The 16,780-nt window shown below is 60.9% G+C and overlaps 1 protein-coding gene across 17 annotated transcripts in view; it reads left to right on the top strand.

Annotated features, from left to right (window-relative positions):
• Positions 1-16,780, top strand: part of ARVCF (ARVCF delta catenin family member) — a 50,275-nt gene that overhangs the window by 20,608 nt on the left and 12,887 nt on the right. For 13 of the 17 annotated variants that reach the window (XR_012914291.1, XM_012776566.3, XM_075996794.1 and 10 more), the window contains 2 exons: positions 9,740-9,967; positions 16,593-16,751. Coding sequence is in view for 16 of the 17 variants with exons in the window: in XM_012776566.3 (XP_012632020.1) it covers positions 9,758-9,967; positions 16,593-16,751 (369 nt within the window). In the remaining variant the exon portion in view is untranslated. Of the gene's footprint in view, positions 1-9,739; positions 9,968-11,678; positions 11,811-16,592; positions 16,752-16,780 lie in introns of those variants that run through there. The other 4 variants (XM_075996803.1, XM_075996804.1, XM_012776574.2 and 1 more) reach the window with 1 other exon arrangement.

Below are 16,780 nucleotides of genomic sequence, written 5' to 3'. Positions count from 1 at the left end.
TGGAAGGGTGCTGGGGTGCTGTGCAGCATGCTCCTTGCCACAGGGGGGTCTGCGTAAGCTTGGGGTCCACGGGCCCAGCCATTCCCACCAGTCTCAGAGGGACCCTGAGTGGGGATCAGAGGCAGAGCTCCCTTGCAAACTGCGGTGTTAGGGACACCCCTGCCCAGTGTTCAGGACAACGACAGGTTGGCCCAGGACCCGTACTTTCCCCGAGACCGTACTGGCTGAGCATGTGAGAGGCGGGACTGCTTGTTTTTGGAAGGGTAATGGTGTCAGGCCTGTGTCGCAGCTGCTCCAGGCTGAGCTGCCTCCCAGGCAGGGCGAGGTGGGGGGCAGCAAGGCCAGGTCCAGCTCCGGTTGTGGGAGGGAAGGGCTGTCCCTAGGGCCCTCAGCCCAGCCAGAGTTGGCCAGAGTCCACACAGGACTCTGGGGCCAGGGCAGACGGGAAGGTGTCTGAAGCCTCCCTGCCCACAACGGCGGTGTGGGGACAGAGTGGGCTCCAGTTCCCGCCTGGCTCCGGGGCGAGTCGCGAAGGCTTCGCCTGTGACTCACTAGGATGGAGGAAAGTCACAGAGAGGCGCACCTTTCCTCTTGGGCCTTGGGACTTCTGGGCGGACAGGCCGTTGTGGTAGGTGGTCGCTCTGCTCTTGCTGGGGCTCACCTCTCGGTGCCGTGTCCTGGCTTCTGTCCCTTCCAATGCATGAGTGATGGCTGGTTCCCTGTCCAGGAGGTTGGAGGCAGCCTCCGCGGAGGCTGGGTTTGCATCTCATTGTCTCTCGGCTGCCCGTCATTCCCTCCCCAGCCTGGACCCCTCTTTCCCGGAGCCTCACCATTTGGCCCCCTCGGCCTCTCCAGCCTCACAGCGTCCCCCCAGACTCTCACACTTAGGGTCCCGGCTTCTTCCCTCCAGCCGCCTGGCCACACCCCTGCAGCCAGTGGACTCACCATTCACCTGTGCTCGCATCCATGCCATCCTGGACCAGATGGGCCATCTGCCCCAGCAGCCTCTCTGTCGCTGGAGGGTCCCCGCCTCCACCCCACACCCACAGGTGTCAGCAGAGAGTGAGAATGCTGAGAGATGAGAGACGGGAGGGGCGAGGCAGGGATGTCCATAGGGATTGTGGGGGTGCTTGCTGACTTGGCACTGCCATGTTGGGGGGTGGCCCCTGGCCCCATGCCCTGGTACCCATGTGGATTTGCCCACAAAAGGATAGATCTCTCCCGGGGCCAGCACCACCTCGTGCTGCTGCAGGGGCTGGTGGCCCCTCCACCCCAGGGGCTTAGTTAGCAAAGCTGCTGTGGGTCAGACCAAGGTCACCTGGGGAGGGCCTCCCGGGCCAGGCGCCCAGCAGGCAGGGTGCTGCCAAGTGCGTGGTCAGCAGCAGTCGGGGTGGACAGGGACCTTCAGGCCAAAGCAGGGTGGGACTCCAGGGCTGGGGCTGCTGGGATGTGCCTGGTGCGTCTTCCTCCTTGTTGTGGGACTGGAGTGTGGATGGGGCAGTGTGCTGGGAGGGGTCTGCACCAGGTCCCTGTCACCGTGCCTGGACCCACGTTGTCCTCAGGGTCCATTTCCCCAGCCCTGGAACAAGCTAGTCTGTGGTGAGATTCCCTGTTGTCCAGGCCGGTCCTGGGCATGTGGCTGCAGCTGGGCTGGCAGGGAAGGTGGGGTCACCTGCTGCAGGGGCCAGAGAAGCAAGGGCACAGTAAGCCAGGGGTGGGGGTGCAGATGCTGGGGCCAGTCCCCTCGCCAGACCTGCCACCTGCCCACCCACTGAGGGCTGCCCACTCCAGTTCCTGCTGGGCACTGTCCCTCTCGGCGTCCTGGGTGTTTCCCATCAGCCCAGAGTCCCCTGCTGCCAACGCCGTTTTCCACGTCTCTACGCAGAGCGTGTTCCTTGTCAAAATGACAGGAGACAGTGGGAAGTCCCCCAGCCCCTGCCGAGAGCCACTCACGGGACCCTCCCACAGGCAGCTGGGGTGGGCGGTACTGGGTCCCGGCCCCAAACCACCATCCTTTCCCGCGCAGGCGTCCTTGTCTCTGCAGCCAGGAGGGGGCTGGCTGGGGGCCCTGCCTCACCCTCAGAGGTTCTTTGGCCACAGGCTCCCTGGGGCTGTACTCCCACCACCCCTCAAAGGGGCTTTGTGTCACCACAAAGAGTCTCTGTCCTTCTGGGGAAGCCTGGGTGTTGCCATGGTGATGGAGGGACTGGGAAGAGGGGGTCCTCCCTACCGTCTGCAGGGGAAAAGGCGTTCCAGTTTATGGCACTGTGTACGCAGGCCCCTTGGCCTTGCTGGGCAGCTGTCCCTGAGGGCCTCGGTGGGGCCGTTGGAGCGTTGGTAGGGGCAGGGTTCTCATGTCCTGGGCCTGTCCACCTCTGGTCCTAGCCTGGCTGGGAGCCTCAAACCCTCCTCAGGAATACTTAAGTCCCTGCCCACCCACAGTGCAGGCTGGGAGCTGGACTGCAGGCATGGGACCCAGCAGACCCCACCTCCACTGCTCCTGTTCTCCCCGAGGCAGCAGGCCAGCTGTGCAGGTGCCTTGCAGGCTGGTGCTTGTCTAGGGACGATGGAGGCATCGGTCCGGCCACCACCACCCATGCCCTCCCCTCCATGGGCCCCCATGAGCACAGGTGTCATGCTCCTCCTTGGCAGTGCAATGGGTGGGCTGAGCCTGCAAGGGGAGAGGACTCTGCCCTGGCAATCCCTGTGGCCCTCCCTGCCTGGAGCATCCCAGCCCCTGGGGGTGCCTCGGAGGAGGTGAGTCCTCGCTGCCTGCACCCCCACCTTCGGAGCCTGCAGGCGTCACTTCCAGCCACGGCTTGCTGGAGTCTGGGTCAGGCACAGGAGGGGCATTGACGGAGTTCCCTGAATCCCAGCCTGGGGCCCCAGGGATTCCCGTCTACCCTATCCCCAGTGTCCTCATAGAGGGTTTCAAAGGGTGCCAGAGCTGGTGTGGGGGAATAGCCGTCTGTAACCTGTTTCATAGGGAATCTCAGGCCCGGACCCTTTTGGGGGCTCCAGCTGTAGTTCCCTGTGGCTCTGGCCTCCCACGGAGCAGGGAAAACAGCTGGGGTACTCACCTGCTTGCCTGCCCACCCACCATGTCCCACCTGCAGTCACCAGGCTTCTCGTCCTCTGAGGTTCCTGAGTGCTGGGCCTGGGCCAGCCCAGACCGCAGGCTGCCCAGCTCCCAGCGCCCGGAGCCTTGACCTGACCCTGGCCTGCACCCCCAGGTCCAGGGGCTGAGCAGTGCTGCCTCGGTCCTGGCTGCCCTTGGCCCAGGCACCCCATTAGTGCAGAGCCAGAGCCCCGTGGGAAGAGGCACCCCCAGAGTGTTCTCCCTGCACATGGGAGTTGGGTGCCATAGGTAACTGTGTGGACATGCTGGGGGGCAGGAGGTGATCACTGAGCAGCCATCTCTGTGCCCCTCCCCCCGCCGAGGCATCTCATCTACTAGGGGAAATCTAATTTCCAGGCTGAATCTGATTATGGCTCTCTTGGCTGCCTGAAGATCTCACTGCCTCCCCCGATTGGCAGGCGGGTGGGCACAGCCCTGGCCCCACTGGCTTCATTTCCTGGCCTCCAGGCATGCTTGCTTGCTTGCCTGTCAGCTGGAGTGGGCATCGGCTTTTCCCCTTTCTTAACCCTGGTTCTGATCACACCAGCAGCACACACACTCCTACCGGCACTAGGGCTCCCCAGCCATCGCCAGACTTCCAGATGCAGGTCCTTCCAGTCCTTTTCCTGCACGTGTGTGTGCAAGCTCGCAAGCGTGCACACCAGCCCCTCCACGCCTCCTGCATCTCCTGTTTATATCTTTTCACCCACTTCCAGCTGAGGTTCTGGTTTCTCTTAGTGATTTATAGGAGCACCCTGTAGATTGAGCCTGCCACTTTGTTGTTGGGCGTTACAAGGTTTGATCCAACATGCTGATTGTCATTTTCTTTGTGGTTTCTTCTTGGTATGGGAAATCCCAAACACAAGAAACTAAAGAGACTCATGTGATGGGTTCCATACACCCTGCACCAGCCTCCACCATGCTGACGTCACGGTCCAGAAGTGACACTGGCATACGTCGTTCTATCAAAACTTTCATTGCATGTGTTGCTGCAAATGTGCTCGTTTGAAAACATGACCATCTTATGTGGCGCTTCCTTTTGGACCTGGAGGAATGTTTCATGCTCAGAGTCGTGCCATCACCTTTTTCCTTGGGGGTTCCTTCCACTGTTAAAGGCTGAGACTGGGCACTGCCTGTGAGTGACTGTGGCCTGGCACAGGTACACATGGACCCCACCCTGTCTGAGCCCCAGGCCCCCTGTGCCAGCCCTATCCCTAGCCTGGGCACAGTGTCCAGCCCTGTGGGCTTGGCCAGAAGCCATCCCTGAGGCTTTGAGCAGCATCTGAACACAGTAGGGTGACGGGGCAAAGGCCTGGCCCTCCAGGGTGGGGAGCAAGCTCTGTGTGCTGGCAGCTCCCACACTGCTCCTCCAGGCCAAGAGTGGGCTGTGGCACCATGAGGCTTGGGTTCAGCTCCTACAAGACCACTTCCTGACACGCTTGCCCTTCTGGGCGGGTGGAGTGTGGGATGGGCAGTGGGAAGACGTTTTATGGGCACCAGTTCCTCTGTCCCATTGGGGGCAGGGGTAGCCTGGCCATGCTCTGCTGGGTGGAGCCAGGGCCTCTCCCCCCCATGCCTGGCCCTTAGGAAATTCCTCTGACTCCTCAACCCAGATTGGACTCAGGCCCCATAATTTGATTTTCCAGAGCAGGTCTCTGGCTGGACTCCTCCTGAGGAGGAATGTCTGGGTCAGCAAGATGACGTCAAATGTCAGTTTGATTTCAGGGGAGACATTCGGCTTCTACCGCAGGCTCCTCCAACTGTGCCTTTGCTTTCCCGACAGACGAGTGTTGGCCCCCAGGGCCGGGGTGCCGGGGCTTCCTCCTCCATGTGCCCACCCAGCCCCATAGCCCACTCTATTCCCCCTTATCCACTCCTGCATCCACCCAGCTCTGGCCTCTGCCCACCAATCCCAGCTATCTGCACCCACCCTCAGCCACCAGGCTGTCTACCCTCCAGCCCCCCCCCATGTCTCTCCCACCAGTCACCCCCATTCTCCAGTCTCCAGCTGCCCCCATCCTCTCAAAACCACTGGCTCACCTTTCTGTCCACACCCATGCTTCACTCACGTCTGCCCCTTTCTGTGCAGCCTTCATTCTCCTTCCTCCATCCTTCCATTCTCTCACCATCCCCCACCTACCCTTCCATCCATCCACCCATCTGTCCATCCATTTCCCATCCCCCAGTCTACCTTCCATCCATTCACCCATCTGTCCATCCATCTCCTCCCATCTACCCTTCCATCCACCCATCTGTCCATCCATCCATCCCCCAATCTACCTTCCATCCATCCACCCATCTGTCCATCCATTTCCCATCCCCCATCTACCTTCCATCCATTCACCCATCTGTCCATCCTCCCATCTGGCTTCCATCCATCCACCCATCTGTCCATCCATCTCCTCCCATCTACCCTTCCATCCATCCACCCATCTGTCCATCCATCCATCCCCCAATCTACCTTCCATCCATTCACCCATCTGTCCATCCTCCCATCTACCTTCCATCCATCCACCCATCTGTCCATCCATCTCCTCCCATCTACCCTTCCATCCATCCACCCATCTGTCCATCCATTTCCCATCCCCCAGTCTACCTTCCATCCATTCACCCATCTGTCCATCCTCCCATCTGGCTTCCATCCATCCACCCATCTGTCCATCCATCTCCTCCCATCTACCCTTCCATCCATCCACCCATCTGTCCATCCATCCATCCCCCAATCTACCTTCCATCCATTCACCCATCTGTCCATCCTCCCATCTACCTTCCATCCATCCTCCCATCTGTCCATCCATCTCCTCCCATCTGCCCTTCCATCCATCCTCCCATCTGGCTTCTATCCATCCACCCATCTGTCCATCCATTTCCCATCCCCCAATCTACCTTCCATCCATTCACCCATCTGTCCATCCTCCCATCTGGCTTCCATCCATCCACCCATCTGTCCATCCATTTCCCATCCCCCAATCTACCTTCCATCCATTCACCCATCTGTCCATCCTCCCATCTGGCTTCCATCCATCCACCCATCTGTCCATCCATTTCCCATCCCCCATCTACCTTCCATCCATTCACCCATCTGTCCATCCTCCCATCTGGCTTCCATCCATCCACCCATCTGTCCATCCATCTCCTCCCATCTACCCTTCCATCCATCCACCCATCTGTCCATCCATCCATCCCCCATCTACCTTCCATCTATCCACCCATCTGTCCATCCATCTCCCATCTCCCTTCCATCCATCCACCCATCTGTCCATCCATCTCCTATCTTCCAATCTACCTTCCATCCATCCACCCATCTGTCCATCCATCTCCTATCTTCCAATCTACCTTCCATCCATCCACCCATCTGTCCATCCATCTCCCATCTTCCAATCTACCTTCCATCCATCTACCCATGTGTCCATCCATCTCCTATCTTCCAATCTACTTCCATCCATCCACCCATCTGTCCATCCATCTCCTATCTTCCAATCTACCTTCCATCCATCCACCCATCTGTCCATCCATCTCCTATCTTCCAATCTACTTCCATCCATCCACCCATCTGTCCATCCATCTCCTATCTTCCAATCTACCTTCCATCCATCCACCCATCTGTCCATCCATCTCCCATCTTCCAATCTACCTTCCATCCATCTACCCATGTGTCCATCTGTCCACCATCCCCCGTCCATCTGTCTACCATCTGTTGTCCATCCACCTACCCATCTGTCTGTCTGTCTTCACCCCCATGGTGGCTTACTCTCCCCCATTGCTGGTGGGGTGTGGAAACCCCGGGAGAGTCTCTGTGCTGACACTGCCTGCAGTGGGTGAGTGGCCAGTTTCCGCTGTTGCTGGGTCTGGGCTCTCATTTTGTTTTGCAGTTTATTTTTTCAGGGTTCAGTCCCAGGCTCAACCTTCTCAACCCCTGTCCAGGCTGCCGATTTTTTTTTGGCCTTCACATGGGATGTCCCATGGACCTAGCGTCTGGTCACTCTTGAGGTGTGCTGTGTCATGTCTGTCTTGCTGCTAAGTCAGCTCCTAGGGCGGGCGTTTCCTAAGCAGCAGCCTCCTTGAGTCAGTGTGATGCTGGTTGCCGACTCTGGGTGAGGTCGTAGGGGGTCCCCCTGGCAGACAGGTGAGTCCAGAGATGAGAGCCAGGGCCCACCTAGGCTTCACAGCGGGGGGTGCACTTTTCTGTGTGCCCCGAGGCTCCGCTGGGCCCTGGCAGAAGCATGTTCTGTGCCACCCACCCCCAGGATACTCAGCTGGGAAAAATGTCTGTGAAGTCCCATGGTGGATCTTAAAAATTCGTGAACATTTTGCCTTCTGTGACATCATGTGTTCGTGTTAGTATTGAGTTACGTGTTAGTATTGAGTTACTATCTGAAAAGCTGTTCTGTGGTTCTGGCCTGGGTCACCTGTGTCAATGCATGTTTTTGTGTCGGGAAGTGGGCTGGGGCCTTCTCTGGTCTGACTAGCTGTCACCTTGGGCTGTTCTCCAGGCCACTGAGCTGCTGAGCTGCAGCCTTCGGGGCTCAGAGCATCCTCCTGCTGGGACTGTTGGGAGCCACTCCTCCCGTGAGTGGCTGCTGGGATCTGCCCTCAAGCTTGCCAGTGTTTCAGGATGTCCCCTGGGAGACACGCAGTTGCTTTGTCCCAGCTGAACCGAATGGGGTAGTGGAAAGGTCATTTCGGGGGGTAGGGCACAATGCTGGTGAAGCCAAAGGTCAGGCAGGAGCCTGTGTCTCTGCACAGGGAGGGAGGTAAGCCACCTTGTGTTCACATGGCCACGAGCTGCCCTGTGGTCCTGATCATTGCCACTCAGGGAAAGTGTCCTGTTCCCTTCTGGTCATCGATTCTGAGGTTCAGCTGAGATAGGCAGATGCTGCAGACAAGACTCAGCTGAGGGCTCAGGTGAGCTGGCTCCTGCCACCCCAGAAGGGAAGACGGCCCCACCTCACCCACCAGGAGGTCCAGTCCATACACGCTCAAGGCCGAGTGTCTACACCAGGGCTGGGGCCCGTGGGTGGGCAGCGACGGGTGTGTACAAGGAGGGCTGTGTGACCATTGTGTGACCATGGTCCTACAGTTTGTCTCTTTACGCCCTGGTAGCCAAACGACCCAGTCTGCATTCCTCATACCCAGAGGGCCTCCCCTGCCTTGGGAGTTTGGTTTGTTCTTCCTGCTGTGGCTGACTTAACAGCTCCTCTGCCCCACCACCTTCCCTGGAAGGTCATATTGGCAGTTTAATTTTTGTGACAGGTGCAGGGAAAGCAGAGAGCAGCTTTGGGGCATATGCTGACCTCTTGCCCTAGCTGGGCCTCAGTTTCCCTAGCTGTCACAGTGGGACTGGGCTCTGTGGTGCCCCTTCACAACTCTGAGGTACACCCATGCCCCCAGACTGAGCCTGTCACTCTACTAGCACTGGCATGGCTCAGCCCAGCCTGGCTTCTCCTCTCCAGGGCTCTGTCCTTGCAGCTGCCTCCCTCTGGGCCAGTGGACAGCCCTGCCGGCCCCTTGTGTTGGTGCAGGGGCCAGGGGTCCATGCAGTTGGCCTCAGTGGGCTGGAGGAGACTGGCCTGGAGGAGGCTCTGAGCAGTGCCAGGCACTGGGCCATATTCACTGAGCTCCAGGCAGTGTGACCATGTGTCCCATACCTCGCCTGCTGCTGGGAGCCTAGGTCTGAGCTCCATATACTTGTCCTGTTTCTTTTTGCCCATGAAAAATAAACAGGCTGCATAGCCAGGGAGCAAGCAGGAGGGAAAGTGCTGGCTTGTCACTGTAGCTGCCTGCCACACCTGCCCCCCAGGGGCTCTGGGGCCTCCCCAGGGCAGTGCTGGGCCAGGGCCCAGCCAGCCTGACCTTGCCCCAGCGCTGGGCCTCAGAGGCTCGGGCCCTGCTCTCCTCTGCCGGATCAGGCATCACCACCAGCCATTTGCAGGCTTGAGGTCTCTAACTTCGTGCAGCCCCAGCCAGAACCTTAGCCAGGCTTGTCCTTGGTGTCCTCTCCACCCCATGGAGCAGATGCTGCCCTCGCTCCTGGTCAGTGCTGCCTGGAGCCCAGAGGCTGTGGTCACCTGAACTTGCCTGGATGTCCCAGTCACCTGGCGGTAGTGGAGCTGCTTCTCACTCCCTGCTTGCTGCCTGCACTGGCCCTGCCACATGCATGGGCTGTGTGGCCATGCAAGGTCCCCTACCCTCTCTGGGCCCTGGCATCCACTTCTGTTGAGACAGGGCTGGGGTGCCCTGTGAGATTGAGATGAGCTGGCACAAGCTGTGGGTCGCAGAGGGCCTGGGCAGCAGCGAGCACTCGTCACACCAGCTCTTCCTGCCCTTCGGGGTGCTCTGATCAGGATGCCCAGTGCTGTGGCTGTGCTGGGCCTGGCAGGAGGTGGAGGAGCCAGGTCAGAGCCCCAGGCCCCACAGGGAGTGAGCTGGCGGTTTCCGGCCAGCCTTGGATTAATGGCTTTTAATTTCGAACTTAATCAATGCGGCTTCCCTCCAGAGAGCTGGATGCTGGAGTCTGGGAGTAAGTTGTCTGATCTGGGCATGGGGTAGACAGGGGGCCTGCCACGGGCTTGCCTGGCCGCTGCCCTGGCCTACCTTGAGCTTGCTCTGCTTTGCCCACAGCTAGTGGGCGCCCTGGTCATGGAGGACTGCAACGTGCACTCGGCTGCCAGCATCCTGGCTTCGGTGAAGGAGCAGGAAGCCCGCTTCGAGCGGCTGACGCGAGCACTGGAGCAGGAACGGCGCCATGTTGCCCTGCAGCTGGAGCGTGCCCAGCAGCCTGGTGTGGGCAGTGGTGGCATGGGCAGTGGGCAGCCCCTGCCGATGGCGTGGCAACAGCTGGTCCTGCAGGTAACCCCCTATTGACTTGGGGAGGGTGAAAAAACAGCCAGGTGGGGAAGCAATCAAGGCATCCTGATGGACCACAAGCCAGCAGGCATTGGTTAATTTCAAGACCGCTGGGGCTTATGGGGAGGAAAGGAAACTGGTATCCCAGGGGGGCTTGATGGTTCATCCGTCCACTCATGAGATACATGTGTAATGCACAGGCAAGCATGGGTACACAGTCAAAGCCAAATTAATGTCTTTGGAGGACCCCAGACCTATTGGGGAGCCCTCTTTCCAAGCCCCTGGTACTGAGATGCCTCCAGTAGGCCTGGGTGCTGGAGCCACCCCCACAGCTACCAGACTGCAGACATTGCCAAGGGTGAAGTTTGCACCCCCAAATTGAGGGAGGAAGCAGAACATTCTACTTGGACTGCATGGAGACAGTAGCAGCCAGTGACCCTGAGGCTGCCCCTACCCGGAGGCTGCCCCTCAGGCACTGGGGTGCTCAGTCCAACCCTCCCAGGCTGGAACCAGCTCTGTTCTCCAGCCCACAAACAGGCAGTGTGGGAGAACAACAGCACCCTGGCCGGCGCCCTGGCGGAAAGATTTTCCCACAGCCTGGAGCTGCCCCAACCTCAAAGATAAGGGCTGTCAGACCTCGGCCACTGCCCATCCCCCACTTCACCCCAGCCCTTGATTTTATGTATTCTCAGGGCTGCAGCTGAACTGGGTAGGCTGGCAGGGATGCCGGGGGTGGGGGCCACGTTGGGTTGGCCAGGCCCAGCTGCCTCATGGCAGACCTGCTTCCCAGATTGATCTCATCAGGAAGTGCCTGGCAGCCTACCTGTGAGCCACAGGCGCAGAGCCAGGGCTGAGATGGGGGAGCCAGAGCTGGGGTGCTGCCGCTGTGCCCACTGGGCTGCCACCTCCCCTGCATCCTCCAGCAGGAAGGGTCCCCTCCTCCAGACACCCAGCTGAAGCAGGGCTGACCCCCACCCAGGGGAAGGGGCACCAGCAGGGTGCCCCTTGCCTCAGGCTCAGCCAGGGTGGGTACATGGCTGGACAGTAGCAGCTGGTGAAATGGAGAAGACAGAACCAGCTTAGGCATAAGATCTGAGCCGCCTTCCCTTGGGGTACTGTTCCGGTCCTCCTCCGCACTTCCCTGGGCGGCTCCACTCAGGGCTGCCCTGGATGGAGAATGCGCCAGTGGTTGGGGCAGTTCACCCCTGTGCAGGTGGAGAAACAGAGGCTCGGGCACACAGTGGGCATCCAGAGTCTCGGGCATGCTGACCTGTGTACGTAGCACGTCGTGGAGGTAGACAGCGGACCCAGGAGAGGCTCAGTTTCTGAGTGGGGTCTGGGGAAAAGTGGGTGGGGGCCCCTTCTCTCGCCATATCCGCTGAGCCTTCCTGGCCTGGTTCTAGCTCTTTTCATCTCAGAAACTGTTTCCTAGTTAATGATGCTGGAGCCATTGGCTTGAATCTGTGGGGTATGACCCAAGAAGGTGGCGCCAGCCCTGCCCCTCCCCCTTCCCTGGCCCCCTCCCCTGGGTGGCCTCTTGGGAAAATGTCATCCCTGCCGCCAGGAGGGACGAAGCGCCCAGAGCCAGGGAGGGGGCTTGGGGTAGCCCCTGGCCCCGCCCCGCCGCAGAGCCCCGCCCGCGCCGTGGGGCGGGACCCGGCGCCCGGCCCGCCCGCCTGGGCGCGGCCCCGGCCGATTGGCTGCTGGGCGCGACCGCGCCAGGGCCGCCCCGCGGGCAGCGAGTCCGCGGAGCCGAGCCCGAGCGGCCGAGGCGCCCGAGCCGAGCCTGGTCCAGCCGCCGGCCCGCGCCCCGAGCCCTGGCCCGATGCCGGCCGAACTCAGACAGGTTGGAGGGAACTTGGCTGGGGGGTGCTGGCCCGGGCCGGGCAGCGGGGGATAGGACGCGCCAGCCGGCCCGGCCCCGGGGGACCCGCTTTTGTTCCTCAGAGCCGCCGGCCCGAGGCGGCTATTGTCTGCCTCCCGCCTGGCTGTGGCAGGCCAGGTGGGGTGGCGTGGCTCCCAAGGTGCAAAAGACGGCTGGGCGCACCGACGTGCGGGCGGGGCCGCAGGGTCTCCGGAGTCGTCCCAGGGGCTGGGCGTGAGTCCCCACCCAGCAGAGCGACCCTGCGTGCGGAACGGGCAGGGGCCCGGTGGGCGCAACCTGGCCTGCACTCGGGACAGGTGCTAGGGGAGCGGGTAGGGGCAGAGCCTTCCCGAGCAGTTCTCTGTGCAAGGGCGAGGCTGAGTCTGGAGAGGGAAGCCCGCTAGGCCTCCTGCTACCCAGGAGCTTCCTCCAGGGAATTGAAGGAGCTTCCAGAGCTTTGATGGAAGCTCCCTCTGTACACGTGAGGGGAGGGGAGAAAGCTGGCCCCACCCACGTGTAGATGCAGGAGGGGGTCTCCAAGGAAAACCCTGGCCTCTGCCTCCCCAAACCAAGGGGGACGGGAAGACAAGGAGCAGCCTGCACTTTGCTCAGAGGGGGTCACATTCAGTAACAGGCAGGGAAACTGAGGGTGAGCAAAGGGAAGACCATGGCAGACCCCCTGTGGTGGGAGGCAGGTCTCCCATACACCTGCCTACTTGTATAGTCCTGGTGTGACCCCCCAAGGCCCGGCCACTGCGCCAGAGATGGAGGGGCCAGTTGGGGGGATCATGATCACTGTGGTGGATGATCCAGGGCTGGGCTTGGGAGAGCCTGGATGAGTAACAACCTTGTGCTCCTCTCTCACCCGCTGGCTCCCCAGCGTGGCCTTTGGCCACTCTGCCCAGGGCCATGCCCTGGCAGGTGCACTGCTGCTGTGCAGAGGTGAGGTCCTGGTCCCGAGAGCTCGGCAGAGCCCATGGGCACCAAGTGAGAGGGCGTTTCGTGGTGGCCAAGGCTTGTTGCCTGGGGGGGGATGCCAGCCTGACTTGTCCCAGACTCTACCCGGGAGGGCCATGCTAGGGGTGTGGAACTGTCACTCCCTCACCCCTCCATTCATCCAGTGGCCGTCTTGTGGCCTCGGGAGCCTGGCCCAGGGTGTGGGAGCCAGGTGTGCAGCCTCACTTCAGCCTCTCCCATGTGTGCCAGCAGGGCCTTGGGCTGAGTGGGGTGCCCGCCCCTACAGTCGGTTCTTCGGGACACCGACGGTGGGTGCTTGTCTGTGAAATCCAGGTGGTGTGGGTACATGGGTATCTCCAGACCCAGCTAAGCCCTTCACCCCAAAATTAGGACTTGGCTTGTTTTCTCGGCCCCTTCCTCTGCCATCCCCACACCCATCCAGAGGCTGTCAGGGGCCTCTGCCCAGGTGGCGGCCCCTCTGGTTGGTCTACATCTCGAGTTTTTGCTCCCCATGTCCTGTATCTGGATATTCCCTGGTGCTACCCAGCACGTCCCACGGTCCTAGCACCCTGTTTCTTTCCCATCTCCCTGCGAGGAGGCTGAACCCCAAGTGCATGGTGGGGCACAGAGCCCTCAGGCTGTGCTCAGCCCTCTGCCTCTGGGGACCCTATTGAGAGCAGTTGGGGGGTGCATGGGTCCACCTCTCTGGTCACTCCAGCCCCTCTCACAAGCCCAAGGGGGCTTATGGGAAGCCCCAGGCCTGAGCAGCAGCCCCTCTCTGGGCCGTGCCTGAGGCATCACAGGTGGGAGAGCCACGGGAGGGCTTTGGACCCCAGAGATGAGTGATGGGAGGCTGGGAGGGATGATGAGAGAACGTTGGCAGGACACAGCATGGTGGGTTGGGCTAGGGGTGGGATGTCCAGGATGGTGCCTGTGTCTAGGGTGCAGAGGGGAATAACTCAGAGTCATGTCTGGAGCAGAGGCAGTGTGTGGCTGCAGGGCCAGGGGCCCCTGAGAGTGGGCCAGCCTGGGCAGGTTCACAAGAGTCACGGTGTCATGGAATAGGGCACTGGGGCCAGGCAGGGATCCAGGTATCCTGACCAGCCCCTCTGTCGAAGACCAACTGTGTGCTGGCCATTGGCCCACCATCCCATAGCCCAAGCCACAGGATGGCCTTGGGTCTCTCAATACCCTAGGCCTCAGTTTCCTTATCTGCCACCAGCTCTAAGACCCCTAGAGTGGATACCTGGGTTGGAGACTAAGGGAGTTGGTGGCCCCCGTCTGTGTGTGTTGAGAGTATGTGAGGCCTTGTGTGGACGAAGGTGTGGACACATGGGAGGGAGACACGAGGATATGTGTACTTACCCAGTGCCTTTGGGAGCCGTGAGTGCTGAGCACTTGCTGGGCAGTTAGGAGAGCACGCAGGTCGCTGTGCCTGGGACTGAGTGCCTGGTCGGGTGCTCGCACACGTGTGCACATGCACGCGTTTCTGCCTGGGAAGTCAGGTGCATGTGTGTGTCCAGATCCCTGTCCGAGTGTACGCATGTGTGCCTGAGCTGTTAATGGGGACCGGGCTTTCCCGTGATCACCAGCTGACTCACGCTCCTGTCCGGGTGAAGTCATCATTTGTTTTTAGCTCCCTGAGGTCATTTGCCAGCTGAGACTCTTGGGGCCTTGGGATCCTGCTGCCAGCCTTGTTGGGGGGCCCTGGCTCTCCTGGACCACGAGGCTCTTGCCCGGTCAGACCCTCACCACAGTTGGGGTAGGAGGGGTAAGCTGGGCCTCAGAGTGGCAGCAAGGTCCCCGGATATTTTTCCCTTCCTTTGCTCCTTACCCCTCTCATCTACCTAGGGATGAGGGGGCTCTCCTCTGAGTGTTTAGTGTATGCAAATATATGTAAATCTGAGGGGCCGCATCCCACTGGCAGAGTGTCCTGAGCAACGTCCCCTCAGTCTTGCCCCCCACAACCTTCACCCCACCACGGAGCTGCCACTTCTCAGCCCCAGGCCCTGCAGAGAAAGCCTGGGGCCTGACACGTATTCACCCCTGCAGGGGCCACATAGGATGGGTCAGCCGGGCCCCAGCAGCAACAGGCTGCCCTGTGGGACAGTCCTGGCTCTCCAGGGCCCTTGGAGAAGAGCCCAGCCTGCCCTGCCTGGCAGCCTGCCACTGTCCTCACTCCGGGCCTCAGTCTATTTCTCTTTCCCAGGGAACAGGGTCGCCGCTCTCTGGCCAGGGCCCCAGCAGGCATCCACCACCCACATCCCAGGACAGGGACTAGGTGAGGCTCAGAGGCCCCCTGGCCAGACTGTCTTCCCTCCGGTGCCTGAGACACCCCCCTAGCATTGTGACATTCTGGGTGAATCCTTTCCACTGAGTCAGGCCTCAGTTCCCCATCTATGAAGTTATCTATCATCCTCTGAGGTCCTGCTCCAGCAGGGGAGGGGGAGGGGCATTCTGTGGCCTCGTCTTTCCTGTTTCAGCAGAGCCTGAGGTCTGCACCTGTCCTAGCTCCTCCCTGGACCCCGCACTGCACGCATCAGGGGTCAAGCATTCCTCTAGGATCAGACCCCGACCTTGGCAGGCAGGTCCTGAGGGCAGCCCTGGCCACCTTGCCTGGCTCACCTCCCAGGCCTAGGATGGAGCCAGGTGGAGCTCAGAGTACGTGCAGGCCCCAGGGGGCACGGGCAAGAGGCCTTCCCTGCAAGGCCTGGGGCCTGGGCTGGGGAGGGAGGCCTGTCCTCTTCCTGACCCGGCTCAGGCTGCCTGGGAATGTGTCTCCCTCACCCGCCCCCACAGCTTGGGTTTCAGCCCCTTCCTGTCCTAGCTGGGTGCTGATCCCAGACTCTGGTGCAGCATGGCCCTGATGCCTTGGCCGGTGTGGTCAGAGGCCCAGCGGCAGACTGAGGGTCTCGGGTCCCCAGCATAGAAGGGGTCGGACCTGGCTCTAATGTGGGCCAGTGTGCCATCTTTGTGCCTCAGTTTCCCCACTGACAAGTCTGGCCAGTAGGCACGTGGGCCTCTGAAGGGCCTGTGCTCAGAGCAGTCTCGCTTCGAATTGGACTGTTGCCACCTCTTGCAGGTTGGTGTCAAGAGTGGCCCTGGGCCTGAATTCACCATATTTCTAACATCCAATACGATACCCAGGGTGTCAGTCACTTGGGGGCCTGAGGGAGGGCCAGGCCCTGCCCACTTGACACCCGAGAATGCCCGGGGTGGAGGGAGTGAGGATATTTTGGTGCTCTGGGTGCATAGGGCATTCTGGGAGTGGATATTTCTGCCTTTTGAGGGCGTCTGGCTGGCCTTGGTAGCAGGAATCTGGGCACAGCCACAGCAGTCGGTGAGCAGTGCTAGAAATGCCCCTCCCCAAGGCTTCTGCACTTGGGGCTTCTGGGGTGGGGCAGGGAGGAGACCCCTGACACCATGAGGGCCCTGTTGGGTAGCAGTTGACCTTGGGGGGTGTCCTGCAGGTCCCACTTGGAGCCTCCTTGGGCCTGGAGGAGCAGGTGGCAGCCAGGCCTTGCAGGTCAGGAGGCACCCCCTCAAGACTGCACCCCCGGGACCTGTGGCCTTACCTGCTAACTCAGCCTGATGAGGCCTGGGGTGGGGTGACAGGACATGCTTAGCACTTTAGTGTTCAGAAGGCAAGGACACACCACCGTCCTCGATCGCTCAGATGGGGATAGGCCTTGGAGTGAGTGGGCCTGGAGGCAGGGAAGAGGCACACACTGAGGCCTGCTTGGGGCCCTGCCTGCCAGGCGTGTGTGGGCAGTGGGTCCTGTCCTGCAACAATGCCCCTTGCTCCAGGAGCAGAGCCCAGGCAGCCAGGCCTCGCTGGCCACGATGCCAGAGGCCCCTGAGGTGCTGGAGGAGACGGTGACAGTGGAAGAGGACCCCGGCACACCCACCTCTCATGTGTCCATCGTCACATCCGAGGACGGCACAACCCGGCGCACTGAGACCAAGGTACGGCTGGGCCCAGGCAACGGGAGAGT

The sequence above is a fragment of the Microcebus murinus genome, chromosome 22 (genome assembly GCF_040939455.1).
Source record: "Microcebus murinus isolate Inina chromosome 22, M.murinus_Inina_mat1.0, whole genome shotgun sequence".
In the NCBI taxonomy this organism is placed as follows: Eukaryota; Metazoa; Chordata; class Mammalia; order Primates; family Cheirogaleidae; genus Microcebus; species Microcebus murinus.
This window is presented reverse-complemented; position numbering and strand designations above follow the sequence as displayed.